Here is a 16,381-nt window from a genome sequence, read left to right as displayed (position 1 = left end):
TCTGGCAGCTAATTAATTAATTAACCACTGCAATCTGCTAGTTTTTTTTCATGCTGGTGATGACACTAGTTAAAAGTTTGGACAACCTGTTCCTGCAGAGCTGACAAGGGGAGGGCAAGGGGTGAAGGATCTTCTCCTCTCGTGGTGGAGCTACGCCTGCTCGGCCTCTGGCGCATCAACGCTGCTCCGATTGCAGGACCTCCATTTCCCTAGCACTCAGCATTTCCTTGATGGGGATTATAACTCAGCTGCACTTGGGTATCATCTCTGGATGTTTTTAAGAAGGAACACGATGAGCACTGGTGCAGATGATCGGTCACTGGCCCCTCTGAAACAGAGGCTCTCCCTCAGCACGGAACCATCGCTTTACACCTGAGCCAGCTCTGCGGAAGCACCTACCACGAGGAGGACACGAAGCAATGGGTGCGGTCCCTGCATGCTAAAACCAACCCCAATAAAACGGGAGCTTCCAAAGTCCTTTATTGTAGCCCTTGCGCGGCTGAGCTGCCCTCTGGGAGGACGGACTGCGCGCCATCCCCAGACAGCACAGGACGGAGAGAAGAGCAGAGCTGCACCCAGAGGACGTGCTCACTTGATGAGCTCCTTCACGTACTTCCAGCCCTCCGCCGTGTACTCGCAGGCCCTGCTGGGAGCCACAGACAAGGCAGACATGACCGTGTGCACTCCTGCGAGGAAAGAGACGAGAATTATCCTGAGAAGAGCGTCACTCAGGCCACATCTAATACTGCTCTAGCACCATGCATCTCTTCAAAGACTGAGGAAAATCTAGACTTCTGTTAGCAGCTTACAAACATTCTGAAGCGTGAGCTCGAGGACAGCCTCACTGTCCTGACAGCACGAGGCCAGGTTCAGACGATCACAAGGTTACAACAGACTGCATCTTGGCTCATTCCATGTCGGTTTTGGCTTTGCTGCAGAGCCCAGGTGACACGTCACAGGGACGGGGGCTGCTTCCCTGCAGCTCTGTGAAGATTATTTGCTGCACCATAAGAGCTATAAATCCTTGTTAGGTATTTATGATATGCTTTGGCCTTCAAGCATCCCTAACATTCTAGCAATTATGGGAACGCTCTTGTGAAAAATCAGAGGCTGAGTTCAGACATTTGTGTATGAGAACAGCTTTATGGCCACACATCCTCCTGATTTCACACTCAGAAAAGAAGGAATGAGATAAAGTGAACTGCCCAAAGTCACCGGGCGTGCTCATGGAAGAACCTGGAGCAGAACACACTTCTAGATCCTCCTACCACATCATACCCTCTGTCACCTCTTGTCTCATAATTCTCTTACAGAGAGCAGTACTGAGATAAGCCTGGGGAAGAGAAGGCTGCGGGGTGACCTCACTGCAGCCTTCCAGTACCTAAAGGGAGCCTACAAACAGGAGGGGAGTCAACTCTTTACAAGGGTAGAGAATGGCAGGACAAGGGGAAATGGTTTTAACTTGAAGGAGGGAAGATATAGGTTGGAAATCAGGGGAAGTTCTTTACTATGAGAGTGGTGAGGTGCTGGAACAGGCTGCCCAGAGAGGCTGTGGATGCCCCGTCCCTGGAGGCGTTCAAGGCCAGGTTGGATGGGGCCCTGGGCAGCCTGGTCTGGTGTTACATGTGGAGGTTGGTGGCCCTGCCTGTGGCAAGGGGGTTGGAGCTTGATGATTCTTGAGGTCCCTTCCAACCCAAGCCATTCTAGGATTCCGTGATAAGCTGCATCACTGTTGGCCCCTTCTCACAACTAAATGAAGAGTGATTTTACCTTTATTCCAGGAATCGGATGGGGAAAAGTCCAGGCTTGGAGTGGGCGGGAGCTAGAAAGAGAAACAATGTCAGCAGCGGGTGGGGGTGTCAGTGGGACGGGGCTGCCCCACCTGGAGGAGCTCTGGGACCTCTGATCTCAAAGGCATTTCGGTGCTCGCTTCCCCTAAGCCTCCAAGAGTGTCACACGCTGCCCTGAGATCTGGGCTTGGCTCTTTCCTGCAGCACACAGCAGAAGGGAGGGGCTTCAGCCCGGGCTGCTCCTGGCAGCCACGGATTTGTTACAATAGTCTCCAATGCGGGAAAGACTTTTTGGCTCCTGAAGATTTTAAACACTTAATTACTCAAAGACAAAGGCCTCTTCAGGCAATGTGAATTCAGCCTGACAAACCAGGAGAACCTTGGGATTAACTTTTAAGAAGTGTGTAGGATCACCCACAGAAAAGCCCCAAACTATTCCGACACACTGAACTCTCCGAGAGCAAACCTGCAGTCCCCTCCTTGACCCTGTATGGGCAATGAGCTCCTTCCTTCCAAGCAAGGCCTGGGACTTTTCCCCACTAAACTTACAACGTCATCCTCCTTCCATTTCAACCTCCCCAAAGAACTCTCAATGTGAAATCCAGGTCCAACAACGAAACTGCCAACGTCACTGGAACCTGAACCACGGCCCCAATGTTTTCTGCTCCTCGTTATCTGCTGCGCTCATCTGCTCGCCCTTACCTCCCAGCCCACGTAACTTGTCCACTCCTTGACAGCTGGAGGCAGCGCCGCCTGAGCTTTTCTTAGGGCTTCAGCACCTTCTGCACCGCTGCCCAGCAACCCCTGATCGTAGGCCACGTACACGGCAGCTCCGGCCAGGCTCCCTTTGATGACAAACCTGAAGGAATCAAAAGCAGCGACAGTTCAGTTTGCATTCGGAGTAACACTGCATCTCTGAGCAAGCTGCAAAACCAAGATCAGAGGAGGTGGGGGCACCGTCCCTGGAGGTGACCGAGAGCAGACGGGAGTGGATCTGCCGTCCCCTCCCCTAGACCAAATATTCCATCATCTGCCAGAAATCTGCTCACGCTTATCTGCACATTTCTAGGAAAAGAATGGGGAAGCATCAGAACTGAGTAGGAGCCGCTCTTCAGAGCGCGACAATCGCTGACACAGAGCCTTGGTGAAAGCAGTGGAAGGACTCAGCAGTGGTGAGACAGCACAGAACCATTCCGGTTGGAACGGAGCCCTCAGACCCCCACCCCCACGTCCCTCAGTGCCACATCTCCGCGTTTCTGAGCGCCTCCAGGGACGGTGATCCCCCCCTTCCCGGGCAGCCCGTGCCAGCGCTGCGCCGTCCTTCTCGCCGCCTGAACGAGCGCTCCGATGAATGAGGCGCACAGCAGCCCGGCCAACACGGCCCCAGCAGCGCTGCTTTACGGCTGCAGAGATCACCCGCGGACATAGCCCGGAGCCTCTGAGCCCCATTCCCCCCTCCCTTCCCTCTCGCACAGCCGCTGCTCGATGCCCGGAGAGGCCGCGCGCTGAGGGCACCGGGCTGGGCCGGCACTCCCGGCCTCGCTCCGCGCACTCACGCACGAGACGGCCGCTCAGCGCCCCTCAGCCGCACGGGGCGGAACGGGGAGAAAGGCAGAGCCGCGGGGCGGGCAGCGCCGGGCCCAGAGGAAGGCGGTGCCCGCGGGACTCACTTGAGCACGGGCAGCAGGCGGGCGGCCATGGCGGCACCAAGGGCAGCGCTCGGGCCCGCGCCGCGAGGGCCGCCGGGAGCACCTCACGTGACCGGAAGAGAGAGCGGCACTTCCGCCTCGGCCGTTGCCATGGCAGCGAGGTCACGTGGGCGGGAGGCCGAGCCAGCCGCCATTTGGGGGTGGGGGGCCGGGCCCTGGGGCGGTTTGGGGGAGTCCCGGGGGTCCCGAGGGGTCGGGGCAGTGCGCTCAGGGGGTTCTTGTTTCTTCCTGCTGTTTCATCGCAGTGCGGTGCCTGCGTTAACCCGGAGCGCCGCTCCTTGTGGTGAATACCCTCAGCTGTGAGGTTAATGAGTTAATGGGTTAATGACCGTTCATTAAGCGCTCCGTGCGGTCTGACGCGAGTTCAGCCGCTTTTCCCATAGGGCAGCAGGAGCTCAGCGCGGAGCTGTGGGAGCTGACTGGGAGAGGCGTCCTCCTCAGCACCAGGTCCGTTCCCTCCGTCTCTTCCCTTTCTTTCTATTTTACCTTATGTTATCGCAGCGCAGCTCCCGGCCCTTTGGTTGGTGCAGGTTTGGGGCTGGGGTTGTTCTGCTGAGCCCCCTCCCAGGGCCCGTGTGTCACACTGCTTACCTAAGACAGCGGGGCTCTGGTGGATGGCACCAACGTGCGCTGTGCCCGCCTGGAAGCGGAGCCTGAGCTGCTGCTGGCAGACCCGGCTCCGTGCTCTGTGCTGGGCAGAAATCAGCACAGCCCACAGGGATGGAACGCGGGCATTGAGCTCTGCCTCGCACCTCCAATGCGAAATCCCTGCGCTCCCAGGCTGTGAGTCAGCTCGCTTCGTGACGTTCCTGTGTGATCTCCCCACTGCTGACGTCCACGCTCGCTTCTGGTTCTTCTCTTCTGAAGGTCTCAGTCCCACAAAGGCCGCGCTCCCCTCTGCAGCCCGAGCAGCTTCAGGACCCCGCCTCGTTCCCTTTCTGCAGAACGTGGAGGATGATGAGGCCCTATGGAAAAGCGCTTTGTGCCGCAGGGAGCCTGGCTGCGCTCCTCGCGTTCTTCTGGACAGACACCTTCCAGCCAGGTAGGCTCCCGGGGCTCAGCCCAAACTGGGGCACACGCAGCGTAACAGAAGAGCTTGAGTTTCCAAACTGGGATTGCAATCCCATCCCCCTCACAGCCATACCGGAGCTGGCAGCCTCTGCCACTGTCTTGCTCTTTTCTTTGTTTTCCTTGCAAACTTTTGGGTTAGGAACCGTCCCTCTATGGCTGAGCACGAGGGCTGGCCTAACTCCAGACTGCTTGGCAGAACACGCAGAATGCTGCGGGCCCGGAGCCCGCTTTGTGCTGCACAACCTTCTGTAAAACAGAAGCAGCGGGTTTATGGAGGTGATCCGTGCTGCGTCCCCCTGTTTGCAGGGAGCCTTTCCGGGGCCCGCGTCCTCCTGACCGGAGCCAGTGCTGGGATTGGGGAGCAGATGGCGTACCACTACGCCGCGTTCGGGGCCGAAATTGTTCTGACCGCCAGGAGGGAAGCTGTGCTGCAGAAGGTGAGGGCTCCTTGGGATGAGGGAGAACATAAAGGGTTTGGGCTTCGGCACGCGTCACGTTTTCCACTTCAGGAGCCGTGTTGCACGGAACAGCTCGGGCGCTGCAGGGAATCCTTCACAGCTCCCGTGGAACGACGGGACGCGGTGGCAGCGCCTGCTGAGCGCGCTGTGCCCTGTGCAGTGACCCCTGGGTGGGTTCCTCTGTGCTGTCGCACGGCAGCGCCGCTGCAGTGCACGTTTCTCCGACCAGAGGGCACCACGGCGGCGTAACGGGGCCGTGCGCTCCGGGAGGGAGCTCGGCCTGCAGGGGAGCGTGGCCGCGTGCTGGTTGAGCTGCGGCTCTGCGAGCTGCCCTGTGCCTCGTCAGAGTCAATCCTATTTGTAGCTGCTCTGTTACAGACTCCCCAGCCTTTCCCTAATGACGTTTCACCGTCTCGAAGATGAGACTTCGTCATGGGGAAGGATGTAGAGAATCACAGGATGGTTGGGGTTGGAAGGGACCTCCAAGATCATCCAGTTCCACCCCCCCGTGGGCAGGGACACCTCTCAGCAGAGCAGGGTGCTCGCAGCCCCATGCAGCCTGGATGCAGGTAGGGGAGGCCTCTGTCAGACCCTGGGATCAGAGACTGGCCAGGAGAGCAGTGCGCTATGAACTGAGACAGGAGAGCTGGGGGCAGTGGGTGTAATTCCTATGGGGGCATCACCTCCCCAGAGACCCAGCGGTGTGCACCAGTCACACAGCCCTCAGTGCAAAACACCCCTGAGAGATGAGCTCTGTGGAAGCCCACGTCTGGGATCAACCACAACAAAAAGCACCGAGTGCAGCGCGGTGGGGACTCTGTGATCTGTGAGGTCTCGCTCTGTGATTCTGTAGCCCGTGTTCTAGAAGCGTTCTTCTGAGGATGGTCTTTGTTTGGATGGATCTTGATCCTTTTCCAAGCTAGGCTGAACCTGTATCTTGCTAAGAGCCCTCCATTCAACTGCTGTGGGCAGACGGAGTGTTGATGTAAAATGAGCTGAATGGGGTAGATTTAAAATGAAGTGTGTCTTTGTCTAGAGTTGTTTCTCACTGATTGTAGTGGGGGGGGGCAGGCAGAAATGCCTTGCAGTGCCCTTATTGCTGTTCTTTCCCCCCACCCCATGCTGTTTAATCACTGGGAGAGTATTGTTTTCCCAGGTGATGGAGAAATGCCTGACCCTCGGAGCAAAGAAAGTCTTTTATATTCCGGCTGATATGTCTTCCCCTTCAGAGCCTGACAAGGTGGTTCACTTTGCTGTCCAAAAGCTGGGTGAGCAGAACAAGAATGGCAGCGTGCACAGATGTCTTCTGCTAGGGGAGAAAAGCGCAGTGCTCCCGTTCTGCGGGGCTGCTGCAGTGGGTGCTCGGGGTGCCCTCCCCTCTGACTGCCGCCTGTCCCGCCCGCAGGAGGACTGGACTACGTGGTGCTGAACCACATCGGCGTTTCCCCTTTCCAGATGTGGAGCGGAGATGTGGAGCACACCCGCTGGCTCATGCAGGTGAGGATTCCCAGCAGGAGAAGTTCTCCTGGAACGGAGCAAGCCTGGCTTCCCCCAGGACAACCTGGAGGGGCTCAAAGGCAAATTCAGACCTATGGCCGCGGCTGAGAACAACCACTGCGCGCGTTTCAAGTCCAGTGCTTTGGAGGCTTCATTACTATTCTTGGTGTTGTGCTCTGTGCGCAGAAAATGCCTGGGAGGAACTTCTCTCCTTCCTTCTGTCCTCCTTGTCTCTCCTTAGCCCAGGGCTGCTGGGCTTCAGCTTGCTGCAGGCACTTGCCCAATTTTAGGAAGGCAAGGAGCAAGCGTTCCCACCCAGCTGCAGCAGGTGTCCGCTGCAGAACGCGCTGTGAGGTTAGAAACGTGCCTGTAGAATCCCCTTGGTGCCACGTGCTGGGAGCGTGGAGGTGAAGAGCTGCCTTGCCTAGCTGGGCCAGGCGGGCGATTGAGGGTGGGAAGCGTGTGTTTGCTGGAGGGCAGGGAACCTGGGACCACGGGTGAGGAAATCCCTGCAATTTGCAGAGCAGCGAAGCTCAGGAGGGATGCTTAACGAGCTCGGTAGCGTGAGCTCAGGCAGGGAGCGCTGCTGGTGTCCTCGTCACTGAGCAGGGGATGCAGAGTGAAAACAGCACATGGAGAAATGAGGGACGGCGGCCTCTGCAGCCAAGACACGTGTACATGAAGGCCCCACGATAACACTTGCTCTGACTTCTCCATTGCCGTGCCTGGAATCTGAAGGGCTCATGGGCGCAACATTTGCCCCTGTCCCCACTGAGATGATTCTTTCCTCCTCCTTCTCCTCCTGTTCCACATTTCAAGGCCAGGCCCCGCTGCGTTTCAGTTCTGTTCTATGGCTTTTGGGTCTCGCTCATCTCCTCTCCACGCTCTTTCTCTCTTTCTCTCCTTCCCCTTCCACGCCTCGTCCTCCCAGGTGAATTTCTTTAGTTACGTGGCGCTCGCAACAGCAGCTCTGCCCGCCCTGGAGAAGAGCGGTGGCTCCGTGGTGGTGGTTTCTTCCCTCACAGGTCAGTGGGAGCCGCAGTTCCCCGCGCGCTGCGGTTCCGTCTCCCAGCACGAGTTCAAGTTGTGCTTCTCCTGGCAGCACGCAGGGCAGAGCTGTGGGCCGGGCTTCTTGCCCGCTGGAAGTTTCTCGGTTTAATTCATTCTCTCCTTTTCTTTTCCAGGGAAGGTCCCCACTCCCTTCACCACTTCGTACTCCGCCACCAAGTTTGCGCTGGACGGGTTCTTCAGCTCGCTGCGCCACGAGCTCACAATGCAGAACAGCAACGTCTCCATCACGCTCTGCATCCTGGGCCTGATCGACACGGACACGGCGCTGGAGAAAACCAGGTGTGCGCGGGGGGGGGGAGGCGCGGGGCCGCGTGACGCGGGGCGTCTGCCGGGTGCGCCGGGAAACACAGGGAGCATCACCGCTCCGTTCGGCACGGGGCCCCGTGAGCCCCCACCTCCTCGTGCCGCTCCCCCCGCGGTTCCGGCCGCCGGGTGACGCTCCGCTCGTCCCGCGCAGGGGCAAGGTGCACATCTCCCCTTCTCCGGCGCCAGAAGCGGCGCTCGCCATCATCCGCGGCGGTGCCGCCCGCCTGCACGAGGTGTTCTACCCGCGGTGGCTGTGGCACGTGCACGGCCTCTGGGTGCTGCTCCCCAGCCCCCGCGTGCTGCAGAGCTTCTACAATTACAGCGGCCCCTGACGGAGCGCCCCGCACGGCGCGCGGTGCCACGCGGTTCGCTCGGGGCCGGGACGACTCGCGCTGCGCTGCGCCCATCGCCCCTTCCCCGTCCGTCTCCGTCCCCACCCCCGGCCGCCCCCGCGCTCCGCCCCGGGGGGGTCAGCCGCGTCTCGCGTTCTCTGCCCGGGGCCGGGCCTGCAGGGAGCGAAGCCGGCTGCCCGCCAGCTGCTGCCTCGGGCCGAGCCCCGTGGGGACGGGCGCGCGCGGGGCGGCACCGCGCGTAACCGGCACGGGGACGGCGGCGGAAGCGCCCGCGCCGGAAACTGCCGCTGCGGGACCGCGCCACGCCCCGCCCCTCGGGCTGCAGCGGATTGGCTGGCACTCGAGGGATATGGAAATCGCGCGGCGTTGCGGGCTTTCCCATTGGCTCCCGGTCCACTCTAGCACCGCCCCTAATGGCGAAAAGCCCACCCCGCTTCTTTGATTGGCCGTAGGCCGTGCCTCGCTCCTCCTCGTGGGCGGAGCCAGCGTGCTGCTGGCTGCCCATTGGCGGAGCGGCTCGGGGGGGCGGGGCGCGCCGGTTCCGCTCCGTTTCCCCGCAGCAGCGCGGGGCTGCAGCCGCAGAACGGGCCGGGCCCGGCGGCCGCCTCCGAACGCAGCGGGGAGCCGGGTCACTTAGGAAGTAAAAGTTTTATTAAATAAATTTCAGACTTTTTAGACCAGAGTGAGGACGGTGGCGCTGATGGGGCGGGGCGGGGCGGGAACGGCGATGGAAGGGGCGGGGGGGGCTGGGCCCCGCCGGGATCCTGCTGCTGCTGCTCCCCTCTCCCTTCCTCCCCCCCCGTTTTCCATTTGTTGGTCGCTTTTTTTTTTTTTTTTTTTTTTTTTTTTTGTTCAAAATTAGATTAAGTTTAAACTCCCATGAAATTACCTGTAGCAGAAATAAAGTACATTATACAAATCACGGACGTCATCGATGTTAAGTATAAAAATGGTATTTACAATAAGTAAACATGGACTAGAGAAACACACCGACCCCCGCGGCCCCGGCCCGCAACGCCCGCTGCCCCCGGCAATGAAGGACGGGGGGGCAGGGGGGGCTGTGCCCCCAACCCCGCGCTCCCCTCGCTCCCGGCGGCATCGCCCCTCCCCCCCCGCTGCCTCGCCCGGCTCCGCGGTGCTGAGCTCTCGGCCGCTGCCGCTCCGCTGCGGGAAGCAGAAGGGGCCGCGTGCTCCGAGGGAACGGGCCCCGGCAGCGCCGCCCCCCCCTCCCACCTCCCCCCCAAGCGCAGGGAGCGTGACACGAAGCCCCGAGCCGTGCTGAAGTGAATGGAAACGTGTGTGCGTGGATCTATGTACACGATGCGGAACGCGAGGTCTGTCCCTCGGAGGGAGCGGTGGGGAAGGAGCCGCAGCCGGCAGCCGCCCACCCCGGGCCGGGGCAGCGCTGGAGCCAGCCCGGCCGGTTCCGTGCCCGCTGCTCCTGCCTCGCTGCTGAGGAGCCCCCGGTTCCGCGAGGAGCAGCGAGGCGCGGGGCGGCACCGCGGGTCCTGCGGGGGAAGGGTCCCGTGCTTCCAGCCCAAGCGGGGCCGGGCTGCGGCACCGAAATGCGGGAGCTTGGTCTGCAGAAGCCCTTGGAGGGTGAGACGGAGCTCGAGCGATCCTGGCCCAGGCTGGTGCTAAGGTTGGTGGGTGAGTGACCGGAGCGGAGCGGCTGGCTGTGCCCTAATCCTGGAGGTATGTCGTTCTCGTTCTCCTCGCTCGGTGCCGATGCCGAGCATGGAGCCGGGCTCTCCCTCGCCCTCTGTCCATCCAGGCATCCCCTCGAAATGTTCGGGTCCGTTTGCGGCGCCTGCTGAGCAGACACCGCGGCAGAGGTCAAGCCTTCGCTTCCAAGCCCTCTGGCAAGGAGTCAGTGTCTGAATGGAAAAGTTTGGTCCCGTGAGTCACTTCAAGGAAAGGAAAGAAAAAAAAAAAGACGGTGTCATACTTGCAGGTGTCTGTAAGAGGGACGGGAGATGGGGCAGGAGGCGGGGAGGGGTGGCCCTGCTGGCGTCCTGCGGAACGGCTGCGTTTGGGGGCAGGACGGGGGGAGCGGAGAAGGAAAGGGGCCGCGTCAAAGAAGCTGACAAATTCAGCACCCTCCCTGTAAGTCAACCTGAAGCAGAAACTCTTCCTCTGGACTTTCCCTTCGCTTGAACAGAAAGGGAGGAGGGAGGGAAGCGGGGGATCGGGGACACCCGCGCAAACCTCAGGCTCTGAGCTGACACTGCGTAAAGATGGAGGGAGATGGCCCTGATGAGAAGGCTCTCGCAGCAGGCAGCTCCTGCAGCCCTGCAGAGCGCTCGCAAACAAAGCCTGACGCTGTGGCCAGCAGAGGAGAACCGACAGAGCAACAGGTGAGAACCATCCCAGGGATGGGGTTCTCAGACCTTCCAAGGACGAGGAAAGGTTTACGGGACGGGGCAGGGGGCTGAAGCTTTGCTCAGAGCACAGGCCGGTGACCCGCACCCACCCACTGATGGGATTCACCACAAGGTGCTGACGAACGGCCTCCACCAGCTCCAGGCTCAGCTCAGCCTCCGTCCTCAGCCCCAGCTGGATCAGCCCCCACCTTGGCTGCAGCCACAGACCTTGTTACCCAGACCCCGACCCCCGCATCACCCCTTGGCTGTCCCGTACACCCACCTGGCCACCACGGGACCACGTCCAACCCCGTTTACCTTCACCATCCCAGCCACCCCCTGCTGCCCCCGACACCGATGCAGAAGACGGATCGTGGCGGCGCTGACTTTACCTGCGCTGCAGAAGTGACTCCTGCTTGCTCGCTGCTGTCAATAGGGATGGTTCGCATCCTTGGGTCGTTTCAATTGGACCTTCAAACGTTTCATGCCGATCTGGAAGCCATTCATGGCCTGGATGGCAGTTTGTGCACTGGATGGGTTGTCGAAGCTTACAAAACCTGAAGGAGGGGACACAGGCAGTGATAACAGCAGCAGCGTTGGGGCGTGCTCAGTGCACGCACATCCTAGCCGTGTCGCGCTTCTTTGGCCTCCGGGCAGCAGCACTCACCAAAACACTTGCTCTGGTTGGTGGCACGATCCATGAACACCTTGGAGGAGATGATATTGCCAAAGGGAAGGAACATCTGCATCAACTCATTGTCTCCAAACTCCTGAGGGAGATGGTAGATGAAGAGGTTGCAGCCTTCAGGACCTGCAGGCACGAGGGCGGTGGGGGGGGACAAAGCACAGACAGCCCCAAAGGGGAAGGGGAAGAGAAAAGGGCTCAACTGAGAGCGCAGCACTGGAGGAGAACCCCAGCGCTGCGTCCTTTGGCCTTGACCTCCCCTTTCTTGTCTCAGTCACTTGCCCAAGGGTTCTGAGGGCTCTCCAAGACTCTGAAGGCAACACAGAGAGCTGGAGGTTCCGGAGAGCAGATTCCCTTTCGCAGCTTGCCCAGTTCCCACCTGCGGCTCTGCACACAACAACTCCCTGTGAGTATCTGGGTGCTGTTGTGCTGGAGTAAAACCAGCAAAGGTGACAGCTCCTTGGTCGCAGCTTCCCCAGCATTGCTCAGCTCTGCCCCGAGCAGCAGATACCTCTGCGTGAAAGCTGAAACTCTCACCTTCCCTGCCCACAACCATGCGGCAGCTGCATTCAACCCGTGAGCCACAGCTGGAACTCTCCTGGACGGCCACACATCCCATCCCATCTCCGGGCCCACCTGCTTCTGCCAGCTCCTTCCCTCGGCCCCTGTGAGCCCAGCAAGCACCCACCCTCACCTTCACGCTGCTGCTGCTGCAGGACGGGCGGCGGCTGCGGGATGCTCTGAGCGATGGGGGTGATGGAGGTGGTTGGGTACACGGCTGCGTTCCAAGGAGACAGAACAAACCGTTACCCGGGATGCGGTGCTACCCGCAAGGGCCCGAGGAAGAGAAGGGAAGCGGGTACCTGCGTACTGCTGGACGCCGGTGAAGGCCGGGTGCAAGGTCTCCGCTACCGAAGGGCTCTGGGCTGCAAAGAAGAACGCCATCAGAAGCACAGCAAAGGGAATCTCACACAGAGAGACTCCACGGAGTCTGCAGCGGGGCCAGGAAAAGCCTTTGCTGCGGGGACGGAGAAAAGAGAGCTCACTTCAGTTCTTAAGGCCTCTGGATGGTTTCCTCCCGCGTGCCATACCTGAATACGGTACAAAGCCATTGGCGTAAACTGTTTCCAAGGACGGATGGCCGTTGGGAAAGGGTACCACGCCAGTAAACCCATTTGAAATGGGTGCCACCAGCCCCGGCATGGCTGTCGTTCCCAGAAGAGGCGGCGAGTGCAGCCCTGCGGAGCAAGGAGGAGACGCCGTGAGGCGAGGGCCTGCAACGCCCGCGCTCCCCGCTCCATCTGCCGGGTGACGCTGCCGCACACGGAGCTCTCATTTCTCCCAGCTGCCGTTCGCAGAGCACGGACCGCAGCGCTGGAGCTGCCACACAACCAGGGGCAGCACGGCCGGGTCTGGCTGCTGTCAGAGCTCCGGGTCGGGACATTTTAAACCCAGGCCTGCAAAGCAGCCAGCACAATGGCACGGCCCCGTTCCTGGTGGGCGCTCACACCCAGCGCGCCGCTGCTCACCCTGCCGCTGCGGGCTGCGATGAGGAGCGGCAGCGCTGCCGGGTGCAGCCCTGGGGACGCGGTCGCTGCTGCCCACGCCAAGGGGACGGAGCTGAACAGAGCAGGGCCCTCACCTGACGTCTGTGCAATGGGTGCTGCTGGCAGCCCGTTGAGACTGACGGCGCCGATCTGCTGGATGTGGCACGGCGAGAAGGCGACGCCGGGGCTCAGGTAGCTGCCGTGGGAGGTGGACAGCACGGTCGTCTGCTGCTGCATCAGCTGCAAGGCAGGGCCGGGCTGCTCAGGGCCTGCACAGCCCGCAGCAGCCCCCTCCCCCAGGCGTGAAGTGACCCCCGCGGGCAGCTCGGTTCTGCCTCGAGGAACACGGCCCCGACCCCTCTCTCCTTTGCAAGGTGCCTGGGTGCATCCCGGGGTACCACCCTGCGTTCCCCTGGCCCCGCTCACAGGGCTCCATCCTTCCTCCGGCTGCAGCCCGCAGCGGAGCACAGGGGGCTGGGGCTGGGAGCAGGGCGAGGAGGAAGACCCAGGCGGCCATGGGTGAGCGCTGCGGCACAGGATGCAGCCGGACGGCTCCGAGTGCAGCGGCAACCACGCTCCTCTGCGCTCCGGGCGCAGCGATCTAAATCCCTACGTAAACCTCGCCTGCTGCCAAGCAGGAAGGGCTGGGAGGTACAGGCGGGATGCTCTGGAAACGGGGATGAGCTGGGGGGGCACGTGGCAAAACCAAGAACCACGCGAATCCTCGCTACATCGACTGCGAGCAAGTCCCAGCGCCCGCTGCCTGCCCGGATCCGAAACCTAACGCGGAAAGTCTGCACCTCGCTGCGCCTTCTCTGCATCTCCCCCACACGGAAGCTGCAGAAGAAGAAGAAGAAGAAGAAGAAGAGGCCCTGCCTGACCCCAGGGCAGCAGCAGGAGACACACGGCCACAAAGCGCCCGGCTGCCAGCTCCCACTCCCGCAGCCTCGGGGCTGCCTGGATCGCAGGGAACCCCGCACCCCGAGCCGGGGCGACAGCAAAACGCGTCCCCCTGAGAGCAGCGGGGTGGTGCAGAGGGAGGGATCCCCGGGGCACGCATCCTGCGCGCATCCCGCACGCACTGCCCCGCACCTCAGCGCGCAGGAACCCACGCGTTTCTTACTTAGGAGACGAACATTGATTTTCCTTTTCCTCATTAGCGCCTGTTCGGCGGCAGGCTCTCGCTGGAACAAGACCCGCATTCAAATGCAAATGCGCCACACCGGCGCTCCCGAACGGTTGTCATTACTTCAATAAAATTACCTTAATGAGCCGTTAAGAACAGGAGGAAAAAACGGAGCTGGCGGACCAAGCGTTCCGTGCTTACAGCCACCGGGAAACGCGCGGGCAGCGGCCGCACGCCCCGCTCCCCCGGGGCCTCCTCCGCACCCACACACCTCTTCCAGGCCCCTAATTTCTTCCGAATTAATCGCTGGCTTCAACTTGTTGCTGGCAGTGAAATGAGGGGGGTCCTCGCCCCCCGCTGCAGAGGAGGCACGTGGCACCAGCCCTGCTCCCTGCCTGCTTCTCGGACGCTTCCGCATCCCCCATGGAAGGGCGCGATCCTTCCCTTAAACAAGGGCTGCCTATTTTCTAATTAACCTCGTCTGACTGGATCAGGATAACTTTAGACCTAACGCAGCCCGGGATGATTTCGCGTTTAATTCCAGACGCCTTTCCTTCGAGGAAAGCGTAATTAACGCAAATTAAAAACGTCCAGCGGAATCGAGAGGCGAGGCCCCAGGCGCCGCGGTGCCTCGGGGGGAAGGTTCGGAGCAAAGCCCGCGGGGATGGGGGGAGCAGGATGCGGGCACGTGGCACTGGGAACGCACCAGCAGCGCCCAGCAGGCACCAGTTGGTCCCAGCTCAGCCTGCCCCGACCACATCACCACCACCACCACCACCAGCCCTGACCACGGCGGCAGCTCGAGGGGTAAGGACCCTCTCTCCCTGATGAGAACGCTTGGTGCACCTGGGAGCTGGCAGGGATCTCCCCTCCGGGGGAGGAAAGCCGAAAGCAAAATGGAACAGAAAGTCTTGGGTCGAGGGGAAAGGCACCGCAGGCAGAGAGCAGGAAGGTTAGTAAAGAGCCGGAGAGAAGGCAAGGCATTGACAGACTGAGGAGAAACGAGGAGCAGACAAGCAAGCAGCACAGCTGAGGTTCCGTCCTGCCTTCTTGTCACCGTCGGGTGCTTCTGAAGAGTGGAGGTCATGGGCAAACCGAGTCTGGAAGATCTCGCTGCTCTCCCTGCCTCACGGTGCAGCCCCATCCTGCCTCCTTCACCACCACCTCCATGACACCACAATGGCTGCGTCCCAGCTGACACAGCCGAGCTCCACGTGTCCCGTGGTAGGGAGTTTCTGGGGATTCTTTGAGAGAAAGCGGCCAGCAGCTGGGAGACGCTGCCTTCCCCATCATGGAGATGGGACACGAAGCAAAGAGCCGCTGAAGCCAGAGGTGAAGGTCCTGAAATGACTTTCAGGAGCAGCTCCTACCTTCATGCTCTCTTGACACAAGCATCTCTCACGCCCCGAGCCGTTTCCCAGCCTCCTTCCATGGATAGCAGAGAGACTTGAAGATGCAGAGCATGGATGCATGGATAGCAGAGAGGCTTTGGTGCAGCATCTTTCAGGTCTTGATGGCCATCCTGGCCATCAAGACCTGAAAGATGCTGCACCAAAGCTGACCGGGGACTGGTTGGGTTTGGGATCTACTCAAATACCAATGGCAACCACCACCATTGCTGTAAGGCAACGAGGTTCCCTCCCCGAGATCCGAGGCGCAGCCAGGGGAAGGAGGACGACGGGAACGCCTCCGATCCACCGCAGCGTCCTGCAAACCCCACGTGGGTCACACCGGCCAAGAGAGGAAGCCCCTGGGAGCCAAGGATGGCACCGGGGGCTCAGTGCCCTCCAGGAGATTCAGCAGAGAAAGGAAAACTCAAGGCTGGGCTCGGGGCTCTCCTGGTGCTCCAGGAGCAAACTGAGGCACACGCTGGGGCCGCAGACCCAGTTCACAAGCCACGCCTGGCAAATATCACCCGGGAACCGTGGCTCTGAGCTGCCCACAAAGCAAGACAGAAATACTGGCTCATGTTCCCAGGCACCTCCGCCAGTCTACGTGTCAGAGAAACCCAGTGTCACTGTAAGGAGCTCCCAGCGCTCTCCTGTTGCCCCTTCCAGGAGGAAAAAGCACACGGGCTGCGCTGCCGACTGAGAAACTGAAACAAACCCCAGGTGCCAGGAAGCTCGCTCGTGTTGGTTACAGGGACCTGTCAGCGGTCTCCCAGCCCAGGCATGGACTTGCCCCACAGCCAGCAGGGCAGCCTTCCCCCCCCGCCCCCCCGCGTGATACTCACAGCCTGCGCATAGGCGCTGTATGGGCTGAACGGCAAGGTGAGAGATGGAGTGAATATCCCCAGCTGCCCCACCATTTGCTGCATACGACGGAGGGTCCTCTCCTTATCTGTGTCAGCAAACTTCACCACTAGACTGGAGGAAGCGCCCTAGGCACAGAGAGAGGAGACAGAG

The 16,381-nt window shown here is 60.7% G+C and overlaps 3 protein-coding genes across 18 annotated transcripts in view; 1 reads left to right on the top strand and 2 right to left on the bottom strand.

Annotated features, from left to right (window-relative positions):
- C27H19orf70 (chromosome 27 C19orf70 homolog) lies at window positions 456-3,597 on the bottom strand. The gene is made up of 4 exons (XM_021378760.1): window positions 3,461-3,597; window positions 2,493-2,649; window positions 1,771-1,822; window positions 456-686 (listed from the first exon to the last, which is right to left on the bottom strand). The coding sequence occupies exons 1-4, from the start codon at window positions 3,487-3,489 to the stop codon at window positions 589-591; spliced, it is 336 nt and encodes a 111-aa protein (XP_021234435.1). The 5' UTR covers window positions 3,490-3,597; the 3' UTR covers window positions 456-588.
- HSD11B1L (hydroxysteroid 11-beta dehydrogenase 1 like) lies at window positions 3,465-8,935 on the top strand. 7 transcript variants are annotated; one of them, XM_021378750.1, is made up of 10 exons: window positions 3,465-3,639; window positions 3,883-3,946; window positions 4,280-4,282; window positions 4,367-4,541; window positions 4,877-5,007; window positions 6,185-6,296; window positions 6,434-6,525; window positions 7,457-7,550; window positions 7,710-7,875; window positions 8,054-8,935. In XM_021378750.1, exons 1-10 carry the CDS (start codon window positions 3,488-3,490, stop codon window positions 8,232-8,234), a joined length of 1,170 nt encoding a protein of 389 aa, XP_021234425.1. In that variant the 5' UTR covers window positions 3,465-3,487; the 3' UTR covers window positions 8,235-8,935. The 7 variants fall into 7 exon arrangements, with proteins under 7 accessions (XP_021234425.1, XP_021234426.1, XP_021234428.1 ...); XM_021378753.1 differs by lacking the exon at window positions 3,465-3,639 and adding an exon at window positions 3,646-3,798; XM_021378755.1 differs by lacking the exon at window positions 3,465-3,639 and adding an exon at window positions 3,648-3,782.
- CELF5 (CUGBP Elav-like family member 5) overlaps window positions 9,077-16,381 on the bottom strand; it is a 32,771-nt gene continuing 25,466 nt past the window's right edge. For 9 of the 10 annotated variants that reach the window (XM_021378745.1, XM_021378743.1, XM_021378746.1 and 6 more), the window contains 8 exons: window positions 16,210-16,356; window positions 12,946-13,090; window positions 12,395-12,541; window positions 12,167-12,229; window positions 11,998-12,081; window positions 11,286-11,429; window positions 11,011-11,175; window positions 9,077-10,162 (listed from right to left, as the gene is read on the bottom strand). In XM_021378745.1, coding sequence (XP_021234420.1) covers window positions 11,048-11,175; window positions 11,286-11,429; window positions 11,998-12,081; window positions 12,167-12,229; window positions 12,395-12,541; window positions 12,946-13,090; window positions 16,210-16,356 — 858 coding nt within the window. In that variant the 3' untranslated portion in view covers window positions 9,077-10,162; window positions 11,011-11,047. Of the gene's footprint in view, window positions 10,163-11,010; window positions 11,176-11,285; window positions 11,430-11,997; window positions 12,082-12,166; window positions 12,230-12,394; window positions 12,542-12,945; window positions 13,091-16,209; window positions 16,357-16,381 lie in introns of those variants that run through there. The other variant, XR_002433025.1, reaches the window with a different exon arrangement.

Source organism: Numida meleagris, chromosome 27 (genome assembly GCF_002078875.1).
Source record: "Numida meleagris isolate 19003 breed g44 Domestic line chromosome 27, NumMel1.0, whole genome shotgun sequence".
NCBI lineage: Eukaryota > Metazoa > Chordata > Aves > Galliformes > Numididae > Numida > Numida meleagris.
Note: the sequence above shows the minus strand (reverse complement) of the source record. Positions and strands in the feature narration are given on the sequence as shown.

What these genes read in the sequence shown, in the direction of transcription:
- HSD11B1L (XM_021378750.1), top strand. Translation starts at nt 3,488, where the DNA reads ATGGCGGCACCAAGGGCAGCGCTCGGGCCCGCGCCGCGAGGGCCGCCG. An exon ending in GAGCCAGCCGCCATTTGGGG is followed by an intron (nt 3,640 to 3,882) that starts GTGGGGGGCCGG and finishes CTTTTCCCATAG; the next exon opens with GGCAGCAGGAGCTCAGCGCG. An exon ending in GACAGACACCTTCCAGCCAG is followed by an intron (nt 4,542 to 4,876) that starts GTAGGCTCCCGG and finishes CCCTGTTTGCAG; the next exon opens with GGAGCCTTTCCGGGGCCCGC.
- C27H19orf70 (XM_021378760.1), bottom strand. Translation starts at nt 3,489, where the DNA reads ATGGCCGCCCGCCTGCTGCCCGTGCTCAA. An exon ending in CAAGTTACGTGGGCTGGGAG is followed by an intron (nt 1,823 to 2,492) that starts GTAAGGGCGAGC and finishes TTCTCTTTCTAG; the next exon opens with CTCCCGCCCACTCCAAGCCT. An exon ending in ATCCGATTCCTGGAATAAAG is followed by an intron (nt 687 to 1,770) that starts GTAAAATCACTC and finishes CTTTCCTCGCAG; the next exon opens with GAGTGCACACGGTCATGTCT.